At 41.3% G+C, this 15,193-nt stretch overlaps 1 protein-coding gene across 1 annotated transcript; it reads right to left on the bottom strand.

The window, feature by feature from the left end:
• Window positions 1–2,524: 2,524 nt before the first annotated feature.
• aldh4a1 (aldehyde dehydrogenase 4 family, member A1) lies at window positions 2,525–15,193 on the bottom strand. The gene is made up of 15 exons (XM_014133595.3): window positions 14,998–15,193; window positions 12,738–12,831; window positions 12,525–12,617; window positions 12,092–12,139; window positions 11,837–11,992; window positions 11,542–11,691; window positions 11,360–11,434; window positions 11,030–11,217; window positions 10,829–10,902; window positions 10,145–10,341; window positions 9,900–9,947; window positions 9,618–9,770; window positions 6,138–6,259; window positions 5,794–5,912; window positions 2,525–5,594 (listed from the first exon to the last, which is right to left on the bottom strand). Exons 1-15 carry the CDS (start codon window positions 15,036–15,038, stop codon window positions 5,482–5,484), a joined length of 1,671 nt encoding a protein of 556 aa, XP_013989070.1. The 5' UTR covers window positions 15,039–15,193; the 3' UTR covers window positions 2,525–5,481.

Genomic DNA, 15,193 nt, shown 5'->3' with positions numbered 1-15,193 from the left:
GTAATATCCTCTATTGTGCAAATGTGCATGTATTATTAACTTTACAATTGCGAAGTAAAATGTTTTTACATATTGTAAAATATATTAATATAATATATTGGTGTATCTATTTCTGGGAAAATACCTCAGCCCTATGTTGCTGAATTGTAATTTGTCCTGAAACAAACTGATTGGAACATTGTGTATCACATTGATATGGCAATATTCCCAATAAATAAATGAAATGACAATTTATGTATGAATCTATAACTATTGTATAGTCTAACCATGCTTTGTAGACACAACACTTAGGCTACAACTCAGCAGAGCACATACAATAAAGTGGCACCTGAGGGACAGGTATGTGATTTGACGTCATGGAATGAAAAGACAATGTTAACATTACAAAATGATCTACCAATAGGCCTACACAATTATTTAGACTTAGTAATATTTTAGAAAATGACTTGGGTAAATGAAGCCATGCAAATCTACAAGTGGTCTCCGCATTTTCTACTGAAAATCCTAATCTTATATTTTGTAAGGCTAATTCTTTTTAAGAGCTGAGGGAATTAATTACTCCCCGGTAATTTCGTGGTTTTTGTTTCCAGTGGTCTATTTTTCTAATAACCCGACCAGAAGAACCTCTAAATATGTTGTCACTCCAGAAGCGGTAGAAGGTTGATTTTGGGCGGGAGAATGAAGGCCTGAAAGACTCGAGTCTGTTGAGTAAACATTTTCAAATTGAATGGTACAGCTACTGTTTAGAACACAAAAGCTAGCACAGCCGCCCCGGAAAGCCCTACCTAACCTGCAACTTCTTTCCCACAGTCGCACCATTCAGAACTGTCAATTAGAAGTGTGTCGAATTTCGCTCCAACATTCTCAATCCCACGCATGGCATTTTATTGCTGGTATGAGGCCATATGGTAAAAAAAAGAATCTGATAAAAAATCTCCATGTGAATATGGCATAAACCTGAAATGCACAACAATGCCATAAACAGTTGGATATGACCAGTGAATATTAATAGGCCTACTGATTATTGAAGGGAAGAATGGACATCATATAATTCAAAGGGTGATGGGGATTTATTTGAAGCATCATTCATGGAGCTCTCCCAATTGTGCTGCATAAGACATAATGTTATTCCATAAATCTGCATAACAATTCCTTCCACTGCAGTATGTATCAGAAATTAGATCAGCCCCTGGAATACTTGGCTTAATTTTGTAATGACACACTATAAAGTACCCAGGATTTGTCCTGAATAGTTTTGACATGACAAAATAAAGATTATACTTCAGACTTCTTTCAATAGGAATAGTAGGTCAACACTTCATTTGTAGTCCAGTACAGATGGTTTGGAAATGTTCAACTAATGAGCTGCAAATGTGCTTGTGAACAGCTTAAATATTTGGTTTGTTTGGATGATGGATAAGATCTGTTTCTTTCTATTTCCCTCTAGGTAAATCAGCACCACTGCCTATGCCTGCACATTGGCGCTGGTTGTCTGATCTCATTAGAATTCATAAACAGTGGAATAAGTTGTGATGAGAAAGTTGAGTATAAAAAAAGAGACCTATAGACAGTAGGCCTATAGACTGAGTGTACAAAACATTAGGAACACCTTACTAATATTGAATTGCACCCCTCCCCCCCTGGCCCTCAGAAAAGACCCAATTCGTTGGGGCACGGAAGGACTCTATAAGGTGTCGAAAGCATTCCACAGGGATACTGGCCCATGTTGACTGTAATGCTTCCCACTGTTGTGTCAAGTTGGCTGGATGTCTTTTGGTTGGTGGACGATTCTTGATACACATGTGAAACTGTTGAGCGTGAAAAACCCAGCAGTGTTGCAGTTCTTGACATAAACCGGTGCACTTGGCACCTACCACCATACCCCGTTCAAACGCACTTAAATCTTTTGTTTTTCCCATTCACACTCTGACTGGCACACATACAGTACACAATCCATGGGTCAAGGCTTAAAAATCTATCTTTAACCTGTCTACTCCCCTTCATCTACACTGATTGAAGTGGATTTAAAATGTGACATCAATAAGGGATCATAGCTTTCACCTGGATTCACCTGGTTAGTCTGTCATGAAAAGAGCAGGGGTCCTTAATGTTTTGGTGTGTCAGGCAGGCAGTGCCCTTTCCCATATCTACACTTACAGCACTGACGCTTGGCCTTGTGTGTAGAAGTGTGTCTCTAACACTTTGAACGATGGGAGAGTATGCCAGAGGCCCAGTAATGAGGTCTCCTCACATCTGACTTTGATGTGACAGGAGTGTGACACTAAAGACACCACAGTGAGTGTGACAAGGTAGTGTGCTGGGACACACTCCAACAAGAGGCAGTAAAACCTCAGATTTGTACTTTAACACCTCAGTGTGGAACAGTACGCCCAGTTCCCACTGGTCACATTAATTTAAACTCGTCAAATTGGTTAAAGAAACTGAAGGAACACCAACTTAAAAATGTGTCAGTCTCATTAACAACAAGAAATGGTCAAGCAAGCCACATTCAGAAACAAAAAGATGACATTAAAAACAAGTTTAATATCATTTCTGAAATTATTAAATGTATAATAATGCTAATTCAATTAAGGTAAATCCCTAATTTTGCCAATACAGGCACATCAGACGACAAATAATTTATATTAACATAAAACACATTTATGAAAATATATCCTCCTCAACTTTTGTTTTAAAAGCAAGATGACATGAAATTGAGATTTTGACTGAGCAATCATATGCAGTTGAAGCATTTTTTTTTTTTTTTAATGGGCAAACACTCAGTAAAATTTGAAAACAACAGTTAGTGTGCTGTTGCTGAAGTAAACCTGATTAGATGGCAAAGCAGGGTTAAAGTAAAAAGGCAACGGCACCCTCATAGCCAGATACTGTAGGCCAAGCCATAGCTCAAGTGTAACAAGTGCATCACCTTCCTATTAGAGACAGTCAGGGGGTTGAGTATTACAATGTGATAGCACAGCAAACCAAACCACAGTGAGGAAAACCATATTATTGTAGTTTTGATACACACAACCATGTTTACTGAATATAGGTTAAGAAGGACGGTTAGTAAGGACTTTTTTAGCACCAAAAATGGATGGTAACAGCCATCCTTTCCTCTTCTTTACAATAATAGGGAACAGAAAACCTAAAATGATAAACATTGGGTTTTGATACTTGTACTGTAGCGGTCATGAAATATTGTTGAAATGTTGGGTTATTGTTTTTGTCATGACAGATGATCAGTTGATACTTATAATATATAGTGAGTTCTGTATAATAAAAAAACAGCAGGACATGTGGAAACTTAACAGTGAGTAGCCTCAGGACCAGTCAGTACTGAGATGGTCAGAAACAGAGGCTCAGATACAGCAGCTATTTCATTAAAAACAGAAGATTGATTAATTAGAACTAATAGTAAATCTCTGTAGAATCTATGGTAGACCAAACAGTTTAACTATAGTACCAGTCAAAAGTTTGGACACACATACTCATTCAAGGCTTTTTCTTTATCATCACTTTTTTCTACATTGTAGAATAACAGCGAAGACATCAAAACTATGAAATAACACATATGGAATCACGTAGAAACCAAATGTGTAAAACAAATCAAAATATATTTTTCAGCTTCGAATGCATTTCAATTAACAGGTGTGTGTTAAAAGTTAATTGTGGAACTTCTTTCCTTCTTAATGCGTTTGAGCCAATCAGTTGTGTTGTGACAAGGTAGGGGTGGTACAAAGAAGATAGCCCTATTTGGTACAAGACCAAGTCCATATTATAGCAAGAACAGCTCAAATAAGCAAAGAGAAACAACAGTCCATTATTACTTGAAGGTCAGTCAATCTGGAAAATTTCAATCACTTTCAAAGTTTCTTCAAGTACAGTCACAATAACCATCAAGCGTTATGATGAAACTGGCTCTCATGAGAACTGCCACAGGAAAGGAAGACCCAGAGTTACTTCTGCTGCAGAAGATAAGTTCATTAGAGTTAACAGACTCAGAAATTGCAGCCCAAATAAATGCTTCAGAGTTCAAGTAACAGGCATATTTCAACATCAACTGTTCAGAGGAGACCGTGTGGATCAGGCCTTCATGGCCGAATTGCTGCTAAGAAACCACTACTAAAGGACACCAATACAAAGAAGAGACTTGCTTGGGCCAAGAAACCCAAGCAATGGACATTAGAACGGTGGTAATCTGTCCTCTGGTCTGACGAGTCCAAATTTGAGACTTTTGGTTCTACCCAACTTGTTGTTGTGAGACGCAGAGTAGGTGAACGGATGATCTCCTCATGTGTGGTTCCCACCGTGAAGCATGGAGGTGGTGTGATGGTGCTTTGCTGGTGACATGGTCAGTGATTTATTTAGAATTCAAGGCACACTTAACCAGCATGGCTACCACAGCATTCTGCAGTGATACGCCATCCTATCTGGTTTGCGATTAGTGGACCTATCATTTGTTTTTTAACAGGACAATGATCCAAAACACACATCCAGGCTGTGTAAGGGCTATTTGACCAAGAAGGAGAATGATGGTGCTACATCAGATGACTAGGCTCCACAATCACCCAACCTCAACCCAATTGAGATGGTTTGGGATCAGTTGGACCGCAGAGTGAAGGAAGAGCAGCCAACAAGTGCTCAGCACATGTTTGAACTCCTTCAAGACTGTTGAAAAATCCTTCCTCGTGAAGCTGGTTGAGAGAATGCCAAGAGTGTGTAAAGCGGTCATCAAGCCAAAGGGTGGCTATTTTGAATGAGTTAAAATATATTTTACTTTGTTTAACACTTTTGGTTACTACATGATTCCATGTGTGTTATTTCATAGTGTTGATGTCTTCACTATTATTCTACAATGTAGAAAATAGTTTAAAAAAAAGAATAAAAACCCTTGAATGAGTAGGTGTCCCCAACCTTTTGACTGGTACCGTCTGTGGATCCATGGGACGTTTCATAGTGCCATTCTTCTGTACAGCTAGCAGGCAGCCTGAGCTGGCTCAGCTCCTGCTGATCTCATGAAGTGCCAAAGAGGGGTGCTGTTGCTCCCCCTTTTAAATTTAGAACAGCTAATAGAGCATTTCCCCAACTCGGTCCTCGGGACCTCAAGGGATGCATGTGTTGGTTTTTGCCCTAACACTACACAGTTGATTTCAAATTATCAAAGCTTTATGATTAGCTGATTATTTGAATCAACTGTGTAGTGCTAGGACAAAAACGTGCACCCCTTGGTGTCCCGAGGACCAGGTTTGGGAAACCCTGAGCTAATAATCACATTTGTACTTGTGTCTAGCTTCAGTGCAGGCTTGTAAGGGCTAAAAAGTACTAAAACTCGGACGAGTAAGGAGAGGGTTTCTCTCTTCATTTCATTGTCAGTCTTGACTGGAGAGAGGGATAGGAGAAAAAGCCTACAGATTCCTCTACAAAGCTAGGATTGGATGAGGAGGGCTTAATGGGGGGGGAGGGGGTACAGTACTGTCTTTAACCCATGTATGGGTACTTCCATTCTCTGAGCGGGACGTGGGTGGCCTTGACCACCTGTGGGGATGTCCATCGCAGGACGTAGTGAGGACCACCAGGTTTATCATTGGTACCTATGCAGACAAGAAAGTTCACGTTTTAGCTGTTATAAGTGCTTATATTCATCCTATTTCATATTAATAAAAATGATGTAGGCAGAAGGCATTATGTCAGACACAGAGCTCACCAGGAGTCAAGAAAAGTCCTGCTTCATAGAACTGTTGACAGTCAAATGAATATCAAAGCTTTGGAGTGGTGTGTGGGTCATTTTACCTGAAGCTCTGGCGCCACCAAATGGCTGCTGGGCGACAATCGAGCCGGTGGACTTGTCATTCACGTAGTAATTTCCTGCAGCGTTCCTCAAGGCCTTAGCTGCCTCATCTACAACATTCCTGGAACAAATATGATTAAAGGATTAGGACGTTTCTTTACAAGTGTCAATTTCAGTGTAAAGTCAAATCTATTAGCAATGAGCAGATCATAGTAGGCGTGGTTGGCATCCATAATAATGATCTGAAAAGTTAAGGATATAATGTTCGGTCTTCAGGGAGAAAGCAACCCTTTCACAGTAAAATTATGCCACACCATAGAAAACCAGATGGAGTGTTCTAACTTACTTGTCAAGAGCGAAGACTGCTCCTGTCAGGGCGTATGGTGATGTGTTGTCTATAAGGTTTAGAACCTCCTTGTAGTTGTTCTCAGGGTAAACATAGACAGACAGAACTGGGCCAAAGATTTCCTACAGGACGTTCATCAAGAACAGAGTTATAAGAAAGTTAGTTATACATTTCTATATTAATTGATCTACCTTAATGAAGTTCTGGAGCAAGGAGGACTGTCCCAGTCCCCCATTTATGAAGCAGAGCGTGAAACATGGCTTTAGTTAAACAAAACATGAAGTGTCCATTCCATATATTGCTTTATACAGTGCTTACCGAAAGTATTCATCCCCTTGACTTTACAGCTTGAATTTTAATTGATTACATTTCGATTTTTTGGTCACTGGCACAAAACACAATACCCACATAATGTTTTTGAAATTTTATTCATTAAAAACGAAAAGCTGAAATTTCTTGAGTCAATAATTATTCAACCTCTGTTATGGCATACCTAAATATGTTCAGGAGTAAAAATGTGCTTAACTAGTCACATAATACAGTTGAATTCGGAAGTTTACATACACTTTAGCCAAATACATTTGAAAACTCAGTAGAGAGAATGATTTATTTCAGCTTTTATTTTATTCATCACATTCCCAGTGGGTCAGAAGTTTACATACACTCAATTAGTATTTGGTAGCATTGCCTTTCAATTGTTTAACTTGGGTCAAATGTTTTGGGTAGCCTTCCACAAGCTTCCCACAATAAGTTGGGTGAATTTCGGCCCATTCCTCCTGACAAAGCTGCTAACTGAGTCAGGTTTGTAGGCCTCCTTGCTCGCACGCGCTTTTTCAGTTCTACCCACAAAATTTCTCTAGGATTGAGGTCAGGGCTTTGTGATGGCCACTCCAATACCTTGACTTTATTGTCCTTAAGCCATTTTGCCACAAATTTGGAAGTATGCTTGGGGTCACTGTCCATTTGGAAGACCCACTTGCGACCAAGCTTTAACTTCCTGACTGATGTCTTGAGAGGTTGCTTCAATATATCCACATAATTTTCTTTCCTCATGATGCCATCTATTTTGCAAAGTGCGCCAGTCCCTCCTGCAGCAAAGCACCCCCACAACATGATGCAACCACCCCCATGCTTCAAGGTTGGGATGGTGTTCTTCTGCTTGCAAGCCTCCCTTTTCTCCTCCAAACATAACAATGGTCATTATGACCAAACAGTTCGATTTTTGTTTCATCAAACCAGAGGACATTTCTCCAAAAAGTACGATCTTTGTCCCCATGTGCAATTGCAAACCATAGTCTGGCTTTTTTATGGCGGTTTTGGAGCAGTGGCTTCTTCCTTGCTGAGCGGCCTTTTAGGTTATGTCGATATAGGACTTGTTTTACTGTGGATATAGATACTTTAGTATCTGTTTCCTCCAGCATTGTCACAAGATCCTTTGCTGTTGTTCTGGGATTGATTTGCACTTTTCGCACCAAAGTACGTTCATCTCTAGGAGACAGAACGCGTCTCCTTCCTGAGCGGTATAACGGCTGCGTGGTCCCATGGTGTTTATAGTTGCTTACTATTGTTTGTACAGATGAACATGGTACCTTCAGGCGTTTGGAAATTGCTCCCAAGGATGAACCAGATGGAGGTCTACAATTATTTTTCTGACGTCTTAGCTGATTTCTTTTGATTCTCCCATGATGTCAAGCAAAGAGGCACTGAGTTTGAAGGTAAGCATTGAAATACATCCACAGGTACACCTCCAATTGACTCAAATTATGTCAATTAGTGTATCCGAAGCTTCTAAAGCCATGACATTTTCTGGAATTTTCCAAGCTGTTTAAAGGCACAGTCAACTTAGTGTATGTGAACATCTGACCCACTGGAATTGTGATGCAGTGAATTATAAGTGAAATAATCTGTCTAAACAATTGTTGGAAAGATTACTTGTGTCATGCACAAAGTAGATGTCCTAACCGACTTGCCAAAACTATAGTTTGTTAACAAGAAATTTGTGGAGTGGTTGAAAAAACGAGTTTTAATCACTCCAACCTAAGTGTATGTAAACTTCTGACTTCAACTGTATGATTCATGGACTCACATTGTGTGCAATAGTGTTTAACATGATTTTTGAATGACTACCTCATCTCCGTACCCCACACATACAGATAATTGTAAGGTTCCTCAGTCGAGCAGTGAATTTCAAACACAGATTCAACCACAAAGACCATGGAGGTTTTCCAATGCCTTGCAAAGAAGGGCACCTTTTGGTAGATAGGTAAAAATGATTGAATATCCCTTTGAGAATGGTGACGTTATTAATTAATGGGCAAATGTTGCACAATCCAGGTGTGGAAAGCTCTTAGAGACTTACCCAGAAAGTCTCACAGCTGTAATCACTGTCAAAGTTGCTTCTACAAAGTATTGACTTAGGTGTGCGAATACTTCTGTCAATTAGATATTCCTGTATTTCATTTTCAATCCATTGGCAACATTCTTTTTAAATAATCACTTTTTCATTATGGGTTATTGTGTTTAGATGGGTGAGAGAAAAAAACGATTTAATCAATTTAGAATTCAGGCTGTACCAACAAAATGTGGAATAAGTCAAGGGGTATGAATACCTTCTGAAAGCATTATACATGTATATAAATCAATCCAAGCACTTAGCCCTCAGCCTGACCGCTGGCCTCAGTTAAAACTGATAAAATAATCCTGCTCCTTTTCGCCATAAAACAGCAATATCTATTAGACTAGAATAAATGAACAAGTCAGTCATTTTCAGCAATTCAAACCCAACTGAGTCTGTCAAGTAATTCTGACATGTTCGGTATGCATGTCTGGTATAACTCTGGCAGGTTAGTTCAAAGAAGTGAGAACACATGGTTCTCAGATGTTTATTCTGAGATCTTTCAACTGGAAATGTTATGTAGTAGGTAGGTATGTGTGGTAGGCCAGTTAGTCAGCACACAGTCAGGCCACAGTTACACATCCCACCGCTTGGGGAAAGTGGCACTCTGGGCCATTCAACGAAGCTCCGGTATGCATAAGAAGTCTGTGGTGTGTGCACAGGTGGGGGGAATTACCAAGCTAATCAGCTGAACGAGGGTTATCTCCCGACCCACGGAGCTTTTGGTTTTGCATCTTTCGTTTGACATGCCCTTTTGGAGTTTTTAAATCACCAACTGAACATCAATGACCCTCTTGTGCTGGCCCGACCAGAGTCACACCGGAACTGTCCCCCCGGATCCCCAGTAAGCAAACACTCTGTTCCCAGGCACAACCACACCCAACCCGGACCGCATATTCATACTTTCACAGTAATGCACCTGCCTAGTCAGGTTACAGAACAATTAGGCAAGCGTAGGGCCCCTAGACACGGCGAGTATAGTATTACAGTAGGTTGTCTAATTGGGTCCATAACAGAGTCACATTATGAAGTTCCATAGGCTAACAGTGATGGGGAAAGAGGTGATCTACAATATCAAATCTTACCTCGGCCATGATGGCTTCCTGTGGGTCTGTGCTCTCAATGATGGTCGGCTCCACAAAGTAACCCTTCTTGTCATCACAGTGGCCCCCAGCAATTATGTTCAACTTAGGGGATGACTTGGCATGGTCCAACCACTTCTTAATACGAGCAAAGGACTAAAATAAAATAAAAAAACACCCCAAATGTGAAATAATATTGAAAATATAAACATTAATCTTGTTCAGAAGTAATAAAGCTGGTTCTTATCAAGCATCCAGTGTAGTGAAAATGTCACAGTACCGTACCTTGTCATCAATCACAGCAGAGAAGAATGTACTCCAGTCCTCCACGGGCTAGACAGCGTAGACAGAAAGACACTTAACAACAACCTGACATCGAATGAACACTTACAGTATAAACTTCAACGCTTTTAAAGAACTGCTACAGCAGAACAACTCAACTGGCTGTATCTATTCCCACCAAAATAACCCTAGTGCCAGTCACTGATGAATCTGACAGTCCTCAGAGCTAAGGTCAGTTGCCCACTCACGTCTCCAACTTTGAGCTGCTTGTGGATGTCCAGGAGCCCCTGTTTGATCTGGGGCCACAGGGAGTCTGGTACATACATCCTGGAGCAGGCTGAGCACTTCTGCCCTCCGTACTCAAACGCAGAGCGGATGGTCCCAGTCACCACGCTCCGCACATCCGCAGACTTGTGCACAAAGTGGAAGTTCTTACCGCCGCATTCTGAAAGACATGACAGATGAGAACGTCAGTGAAGCAATGTGTAAAGAGTGATATAGGTTAGGGATGTGACAAATGGACAATTTAAACGGCTAATAAAACCATAATTATAGGCCTTCCGAGTGGCGCAGCGGTCTGAGGCACTGCATCGCAGCGGTCTGAGGCACTGCATCGCAGTGTTGCGGCATCACTACAGCCTGGTGTTCGATCCTAGGTTGTGTCACAAACGGCCATGACCGGGAGTCCCATAGGGTGGCGCACTATTGGCCGGGGGGGCTTTACTTCGCTCATCGCGCTCTAGTGACTCCTTGTGGCAGGCCGGGCACCTGCAGGTTGACTTTGGTTGTCAGTTGAACAGTGTTTCCTCCGACAGCTAGTTAAACAGCTAGCGCGTGGCAGAGTACGGGCTGTACAGCGGCTCGCGCGCGGCGGTGTACGGGCTGTACAGCGGCTCGCGCGCGGCGGTGTACGGGCTGTTGCTCCAACCCACCTCCTCCAACCCGAGGGAAGTTCTTGTAGATATCCAGGTTCTGGGCCACTTGTTTCCACAGGCGCTTGAAGGTCCTGAAAAAGATTAATGGGTTGTTAAGAAAATACAGGGGTTATCACACATTATGTGAAACTGGTCTAAATGAGAGGTGGCAGACAGTTTCCGGTTAATATACATAAACGTATACAGACGGACACATACGGGACACTGCCGGTGAAGTTGATGCCAGCCAGATGTTCAGAGGAAGTGATGGTGTCTCCAAACACTGGTCCGTCGGCTGGCACAAACTGGATGATGTTGGGGGGTAACCCTGACTCCCGCAGGACATTGTATACGGCGTAGCTAGCTGACATGGCTGTGTCGCTAGGCTTCCACAGAACTACATTACCCTGACAAACACAGAGCCAGGGCAAACAAAGAAAGTCCAGTTCAATTCAGACTATAACCAACAAGACACACGAGGTACTTAATGTAAAGTAAATTACAACTATAAGGAAATGTTTGTATTGTTGTTAGTAGGAGGGGACTTACCATGAGAGCAGGTGTACCTGCTAGGTTTCCACCAATTGCAGTGAAGTTAAATGGGGCGACAGCAGCTACAAAACCCTATAGTTAAAGGGGAAATAAAAGTGTTGACATAAAAAGTCCTGCAATATAAGATCTTCCAGAAATCAAACCTAACATATCTAGTGCTAGGACCAGTGAGTGCTCACCTCCAGCCCACGGTAGAGCATGGTGTTGGTGCTACCATCACTGTCCAGCGGCTGCTGGCTCTCCAGTTCAACAGCGTGCTTCGCATTGAAACGGAAGAAGTCTATTAGCTCTGCAGCCGCATCAATCTCTGCCTGCACCACTGTTTTGCCCTAGAAAAAAATATTAAATAGAAAGCAGAGGGGATGAATATCACTCAATTCAAAACAGAGGAGATCCCCTTGGTGATATTCAACAACACCACAAATACACAGTAAGACTATGAAAACCCCATGTAGGATAAATAGTTCACTGTACCTGGCCTATCATGGTCTTGGCCAGAATCTCAGCTCTCTTAGGTCCACTGATGATGTCAGCAGCCTTAAAGAGGACCTGGGCTCGGTCCTGGATGGGTTTCAGGTCCCATTCTCTCCTCGCCGCCACAGAGGCTAAGATAGCTTTGTTGAGCAGGTCCTATATCAATCATACCGAGGCAACACCATCCAGTCATGTCATGTAAATCTTGGAAAATGTCTGACACATAAAAACAGAAGAATTGTACTCTTAGTTTACCTTGTCAGCATAGCAAAACTTGGCCAGTTTGTGTGAGTGGTTGAAGGGCTTTGAAAAGAAAATAATTACATTGATCAATCGGTTATAATACCTTCAGGAAATAAAATGTAAAGAGAGTGTGGTACTGGTCTTTATCAAAAAGGTAGAAATAACAGGCAGGCCTCCAGCACAAGTAGCATGTTGGTTTATGATAACCAATGGATCTTATCAGAAACCGAAGATAACACACAGCTGATAACACAACGGTATTACAGTCATTTACAGTTTAACTTGACAGGCCTTGAATGCTTCGGTTTGGCTTAGACAGTATGCTGTGTATCTGAGCAGCAGTGTGAGTGAAAAGTGAGAGCTTCAGTCTCCAGGCTCCCATATTTGCAGGCAGCATGGAGCAATAGTTTGCTCAGAGTAGGGACATGCTGTTGACTCTACTCACTGATAGCTGGTATCTGATGTCTTTGGTCCACACATGTTCTTCTCCAACCACACAGGGAATCTCCTCTGTCTTCCCCTTCAGGTCAGCCAGGGCCTATCACACACACAATTATTGTCTCACCTTTTAGAGAGATGACCTTGTTGTAGGTCATGAAGGGCATATACTGAATGATGCATGTGGAGGTTATGTTTGCATGTATGATTGTGTGTGTACCTTCTGCAGCTCGGCCCTCTCTGGACTGCCCTCGTTGAATCCCAGGATGGGCTCATTCTTCACCTCAACAGCTGCACAGGGGAAGGTCCTGAAACTGCACACAGGCAGACACACATGCTAGGACCAATGCGCACCAAGTGAAGACAGACAGATATGCATGCAGTACCGTAAATTCCGGACTATAAGCCGCAACTTTTTTCCCAGGCATTGAACCTCGCGGATTAAACAATGACGCGGCTAATATATGGATTTTTCCCGCTTTCAATTTTTTTTCTAAAAAAAAAAAATAAACACATTCTGTGACGTGCTCAGTTTTTTTGCCGGCATGAAGCTTTCATTAGACCAATGAAATTGCCATACGGGTTAAGGTGAAACAACTTTTTTGTTTACGGTTTAGATTAAATCGAGCGCTCTCAAACTTCCCATCATTCTGATTACGGTAGTCATTTTGTCACCCTCATCATGGCAAAGACACGGAGAAATGCATATGATGCAGCTTTCAAGTTGAAGGCGATTGATCTGGCTGTTGGAAAAGGAAATAGAGCTGCTGCACGGGAGCTTGGTCTTAATGAGTCGATAAGACGTTGGAAACAGCAGCGTGAGGAATTGACTCAGTGCAAAAAGACAACTAAAGCTTACTGCTAATTTGTAATTTTTTGTTACAAGCCGTGTTTCGTTAAAGCCTATTTATTTTTGTTACAAGCCGTGTTTCGTTAAAGCCTATTTATTTTTGTTACAAGCCGTGTTTCGTTAAAGCCTGTGTAAAGTTAATTTGTTTCAATGTACCGGTAGGCACCTGCGACTTATAGACATGTGCGGCTTATTTATGTTCAAAATAATATATTTTTTTTAATTCAGTGGGTGCGGCTTATATTCAGGTGCGCTTAATAGTCCGGAAATTACGGTAGATATTTCCACATAGTATCAGATTTTTGGATGGAATGTGTCCCATCCTGAAAAATGTGTTCATCAATGTGTTACAGCCCTATACCTGAGGTAGCCTACTGTCCATTCATTCACTTCACCCGTTATACAGCTTTGTTTTAATATGTTGATGGATAGGAATAAATGCCATTCAGGTTCATTTTGAGGCAAGTCCAAATCCCCACATTGTATAAACCAGGCACAATGCTTTTGACCTGAATAAGGCTTTACTGGTCACGTAGATTGTGGTCGTGGTACAATGTTGAACTCAGTCTAATGAGTATACAGGTGGTCTCTATGCTGACTCTGTCCTGCCTCTTCACTGCTACATGTTGGCAAGCTGCTGTCTTGTGTCAGCTGGAATAAGTAATTTACTAGAGGTAATTTCACATCAGTTATTCTGGCCGAGACTCCCTATAGCAGCAAGCAAACAATTGCAATAAGACTTTTTTTCTTATTACACTCCCCTCTATGAATCAGGGTGAAGTGTCTATTTAAAAGTTATTTGTGGAAAAGTTACAACACCGCCAAACTAAACAGTCAGTGAAGGTCAGAGTTTCAAACCGGGGAGACAGGGGCTGGTATTCAAATATTTAAAATTACACTTAAATCCCTCTGCCCTGACACACAGACGCACACATATGAACTCAATGAAATGATTAGCCTACTGCCTTCCCATATTTACACAGATGATTCTCTGTCAATGGGTGATCTGGTGTACAAAAGACAACCTTTATAAATGTTTATTGATCTTTACCACCATAGACCTCTAAAGAGACTCAAGATTCCTATAAATGTTTTAATTGAGGTTACTGCATAAACAAACATGGGTGAAAATTCATGCAACTGGCTTTTCCTGATTTCTTGCAGAACATCAGTCCCACTTCAGGCTTTTAACTAACCACATTTTTAGCTCAAGTCATGTCGAGAGTGTGTATCATTAAGATGTCACATTGTAGCTTGTTGAATGAATGTGCACTTCCGTGAACTGTTACCTTCACGCACGCGGCTTGGAATGTTAACCAGAAGAAACAAAATCATGAAGAACTTATTTTAACTCATTTAACTCGCGTTGAACGGGTCTGGTGGCTGGCAAGGAAAACATTTCTTAAATCATTACATAACACATTTAGTATTATTGCCTTTAAATTGGCAGTTTATTTGTAATTGTCCTAATTGGCCAATTGTACAGTGTGGCAAAAAACGTTCTGGTTAAGCAACAATCATAAGTCAGAAATCGACTATCAACTACCGAAACAATGCAAATAACAGTAGGATACGAAAAGTCAAAGCTAAGGTGAGTTGGTATCGTGTATGTTCATGTGAAACTACGTACCCCCTCCAAGAATGACACAATGCCGATCTCACACGCAGCATGTTTCAATGGAAAATATGTAGAGAAAAAGGACAATCTAATAAACACACACTACTGCCAGCGACACAATGTATCAAGAACTGATAAGATACATCGAAACTGTCTGATATCTTGAGAATGTAGCCTACTGGTTACTTGTATCGCGAGTTCAGAGGAT

Source organism: Salmo salar, chromosome 12, assembly GCF_965601325.2.
Source record: "Salmo salar chromosome 12, fSalSal1, whole genome shotgun sequence".
Lineage (NCBI taxonomy): Eukaryota > Metazoa > Chordata > Actinopteri > Salmoniformes > Salmonidae > Salmo > Salmo salar.
Note: the sequence above shows the minus strand (reverse complement) of the source record. Positions and strands in the feature narration are given on the sequence as shown.

Bases quoted from the DNA above. Each gene is read 5' to 3' on its own strand.
- aldh4a1 (XM_014133595.3), bottom strand. From the start codon at position 15,038: ATGCTGCGTGTGAGATCGGCATTGTGTCATTCTTGGAGGGG. The intron at 12,140-12,524 runs GTGAGTAGAGTC...TTCTTTTCAAAG, and splicing joins ACATCAGATACCAGCTATCA to CCCTTCAACCACTCACACAA. The intron at 11,435-11,541 runs GTGAGCACTCAC...CTTTAACTATAG, and splicing joins TGCTCTACCGTGGGCTGGAG to GGTTTTGTAGCTGCTGTCGC.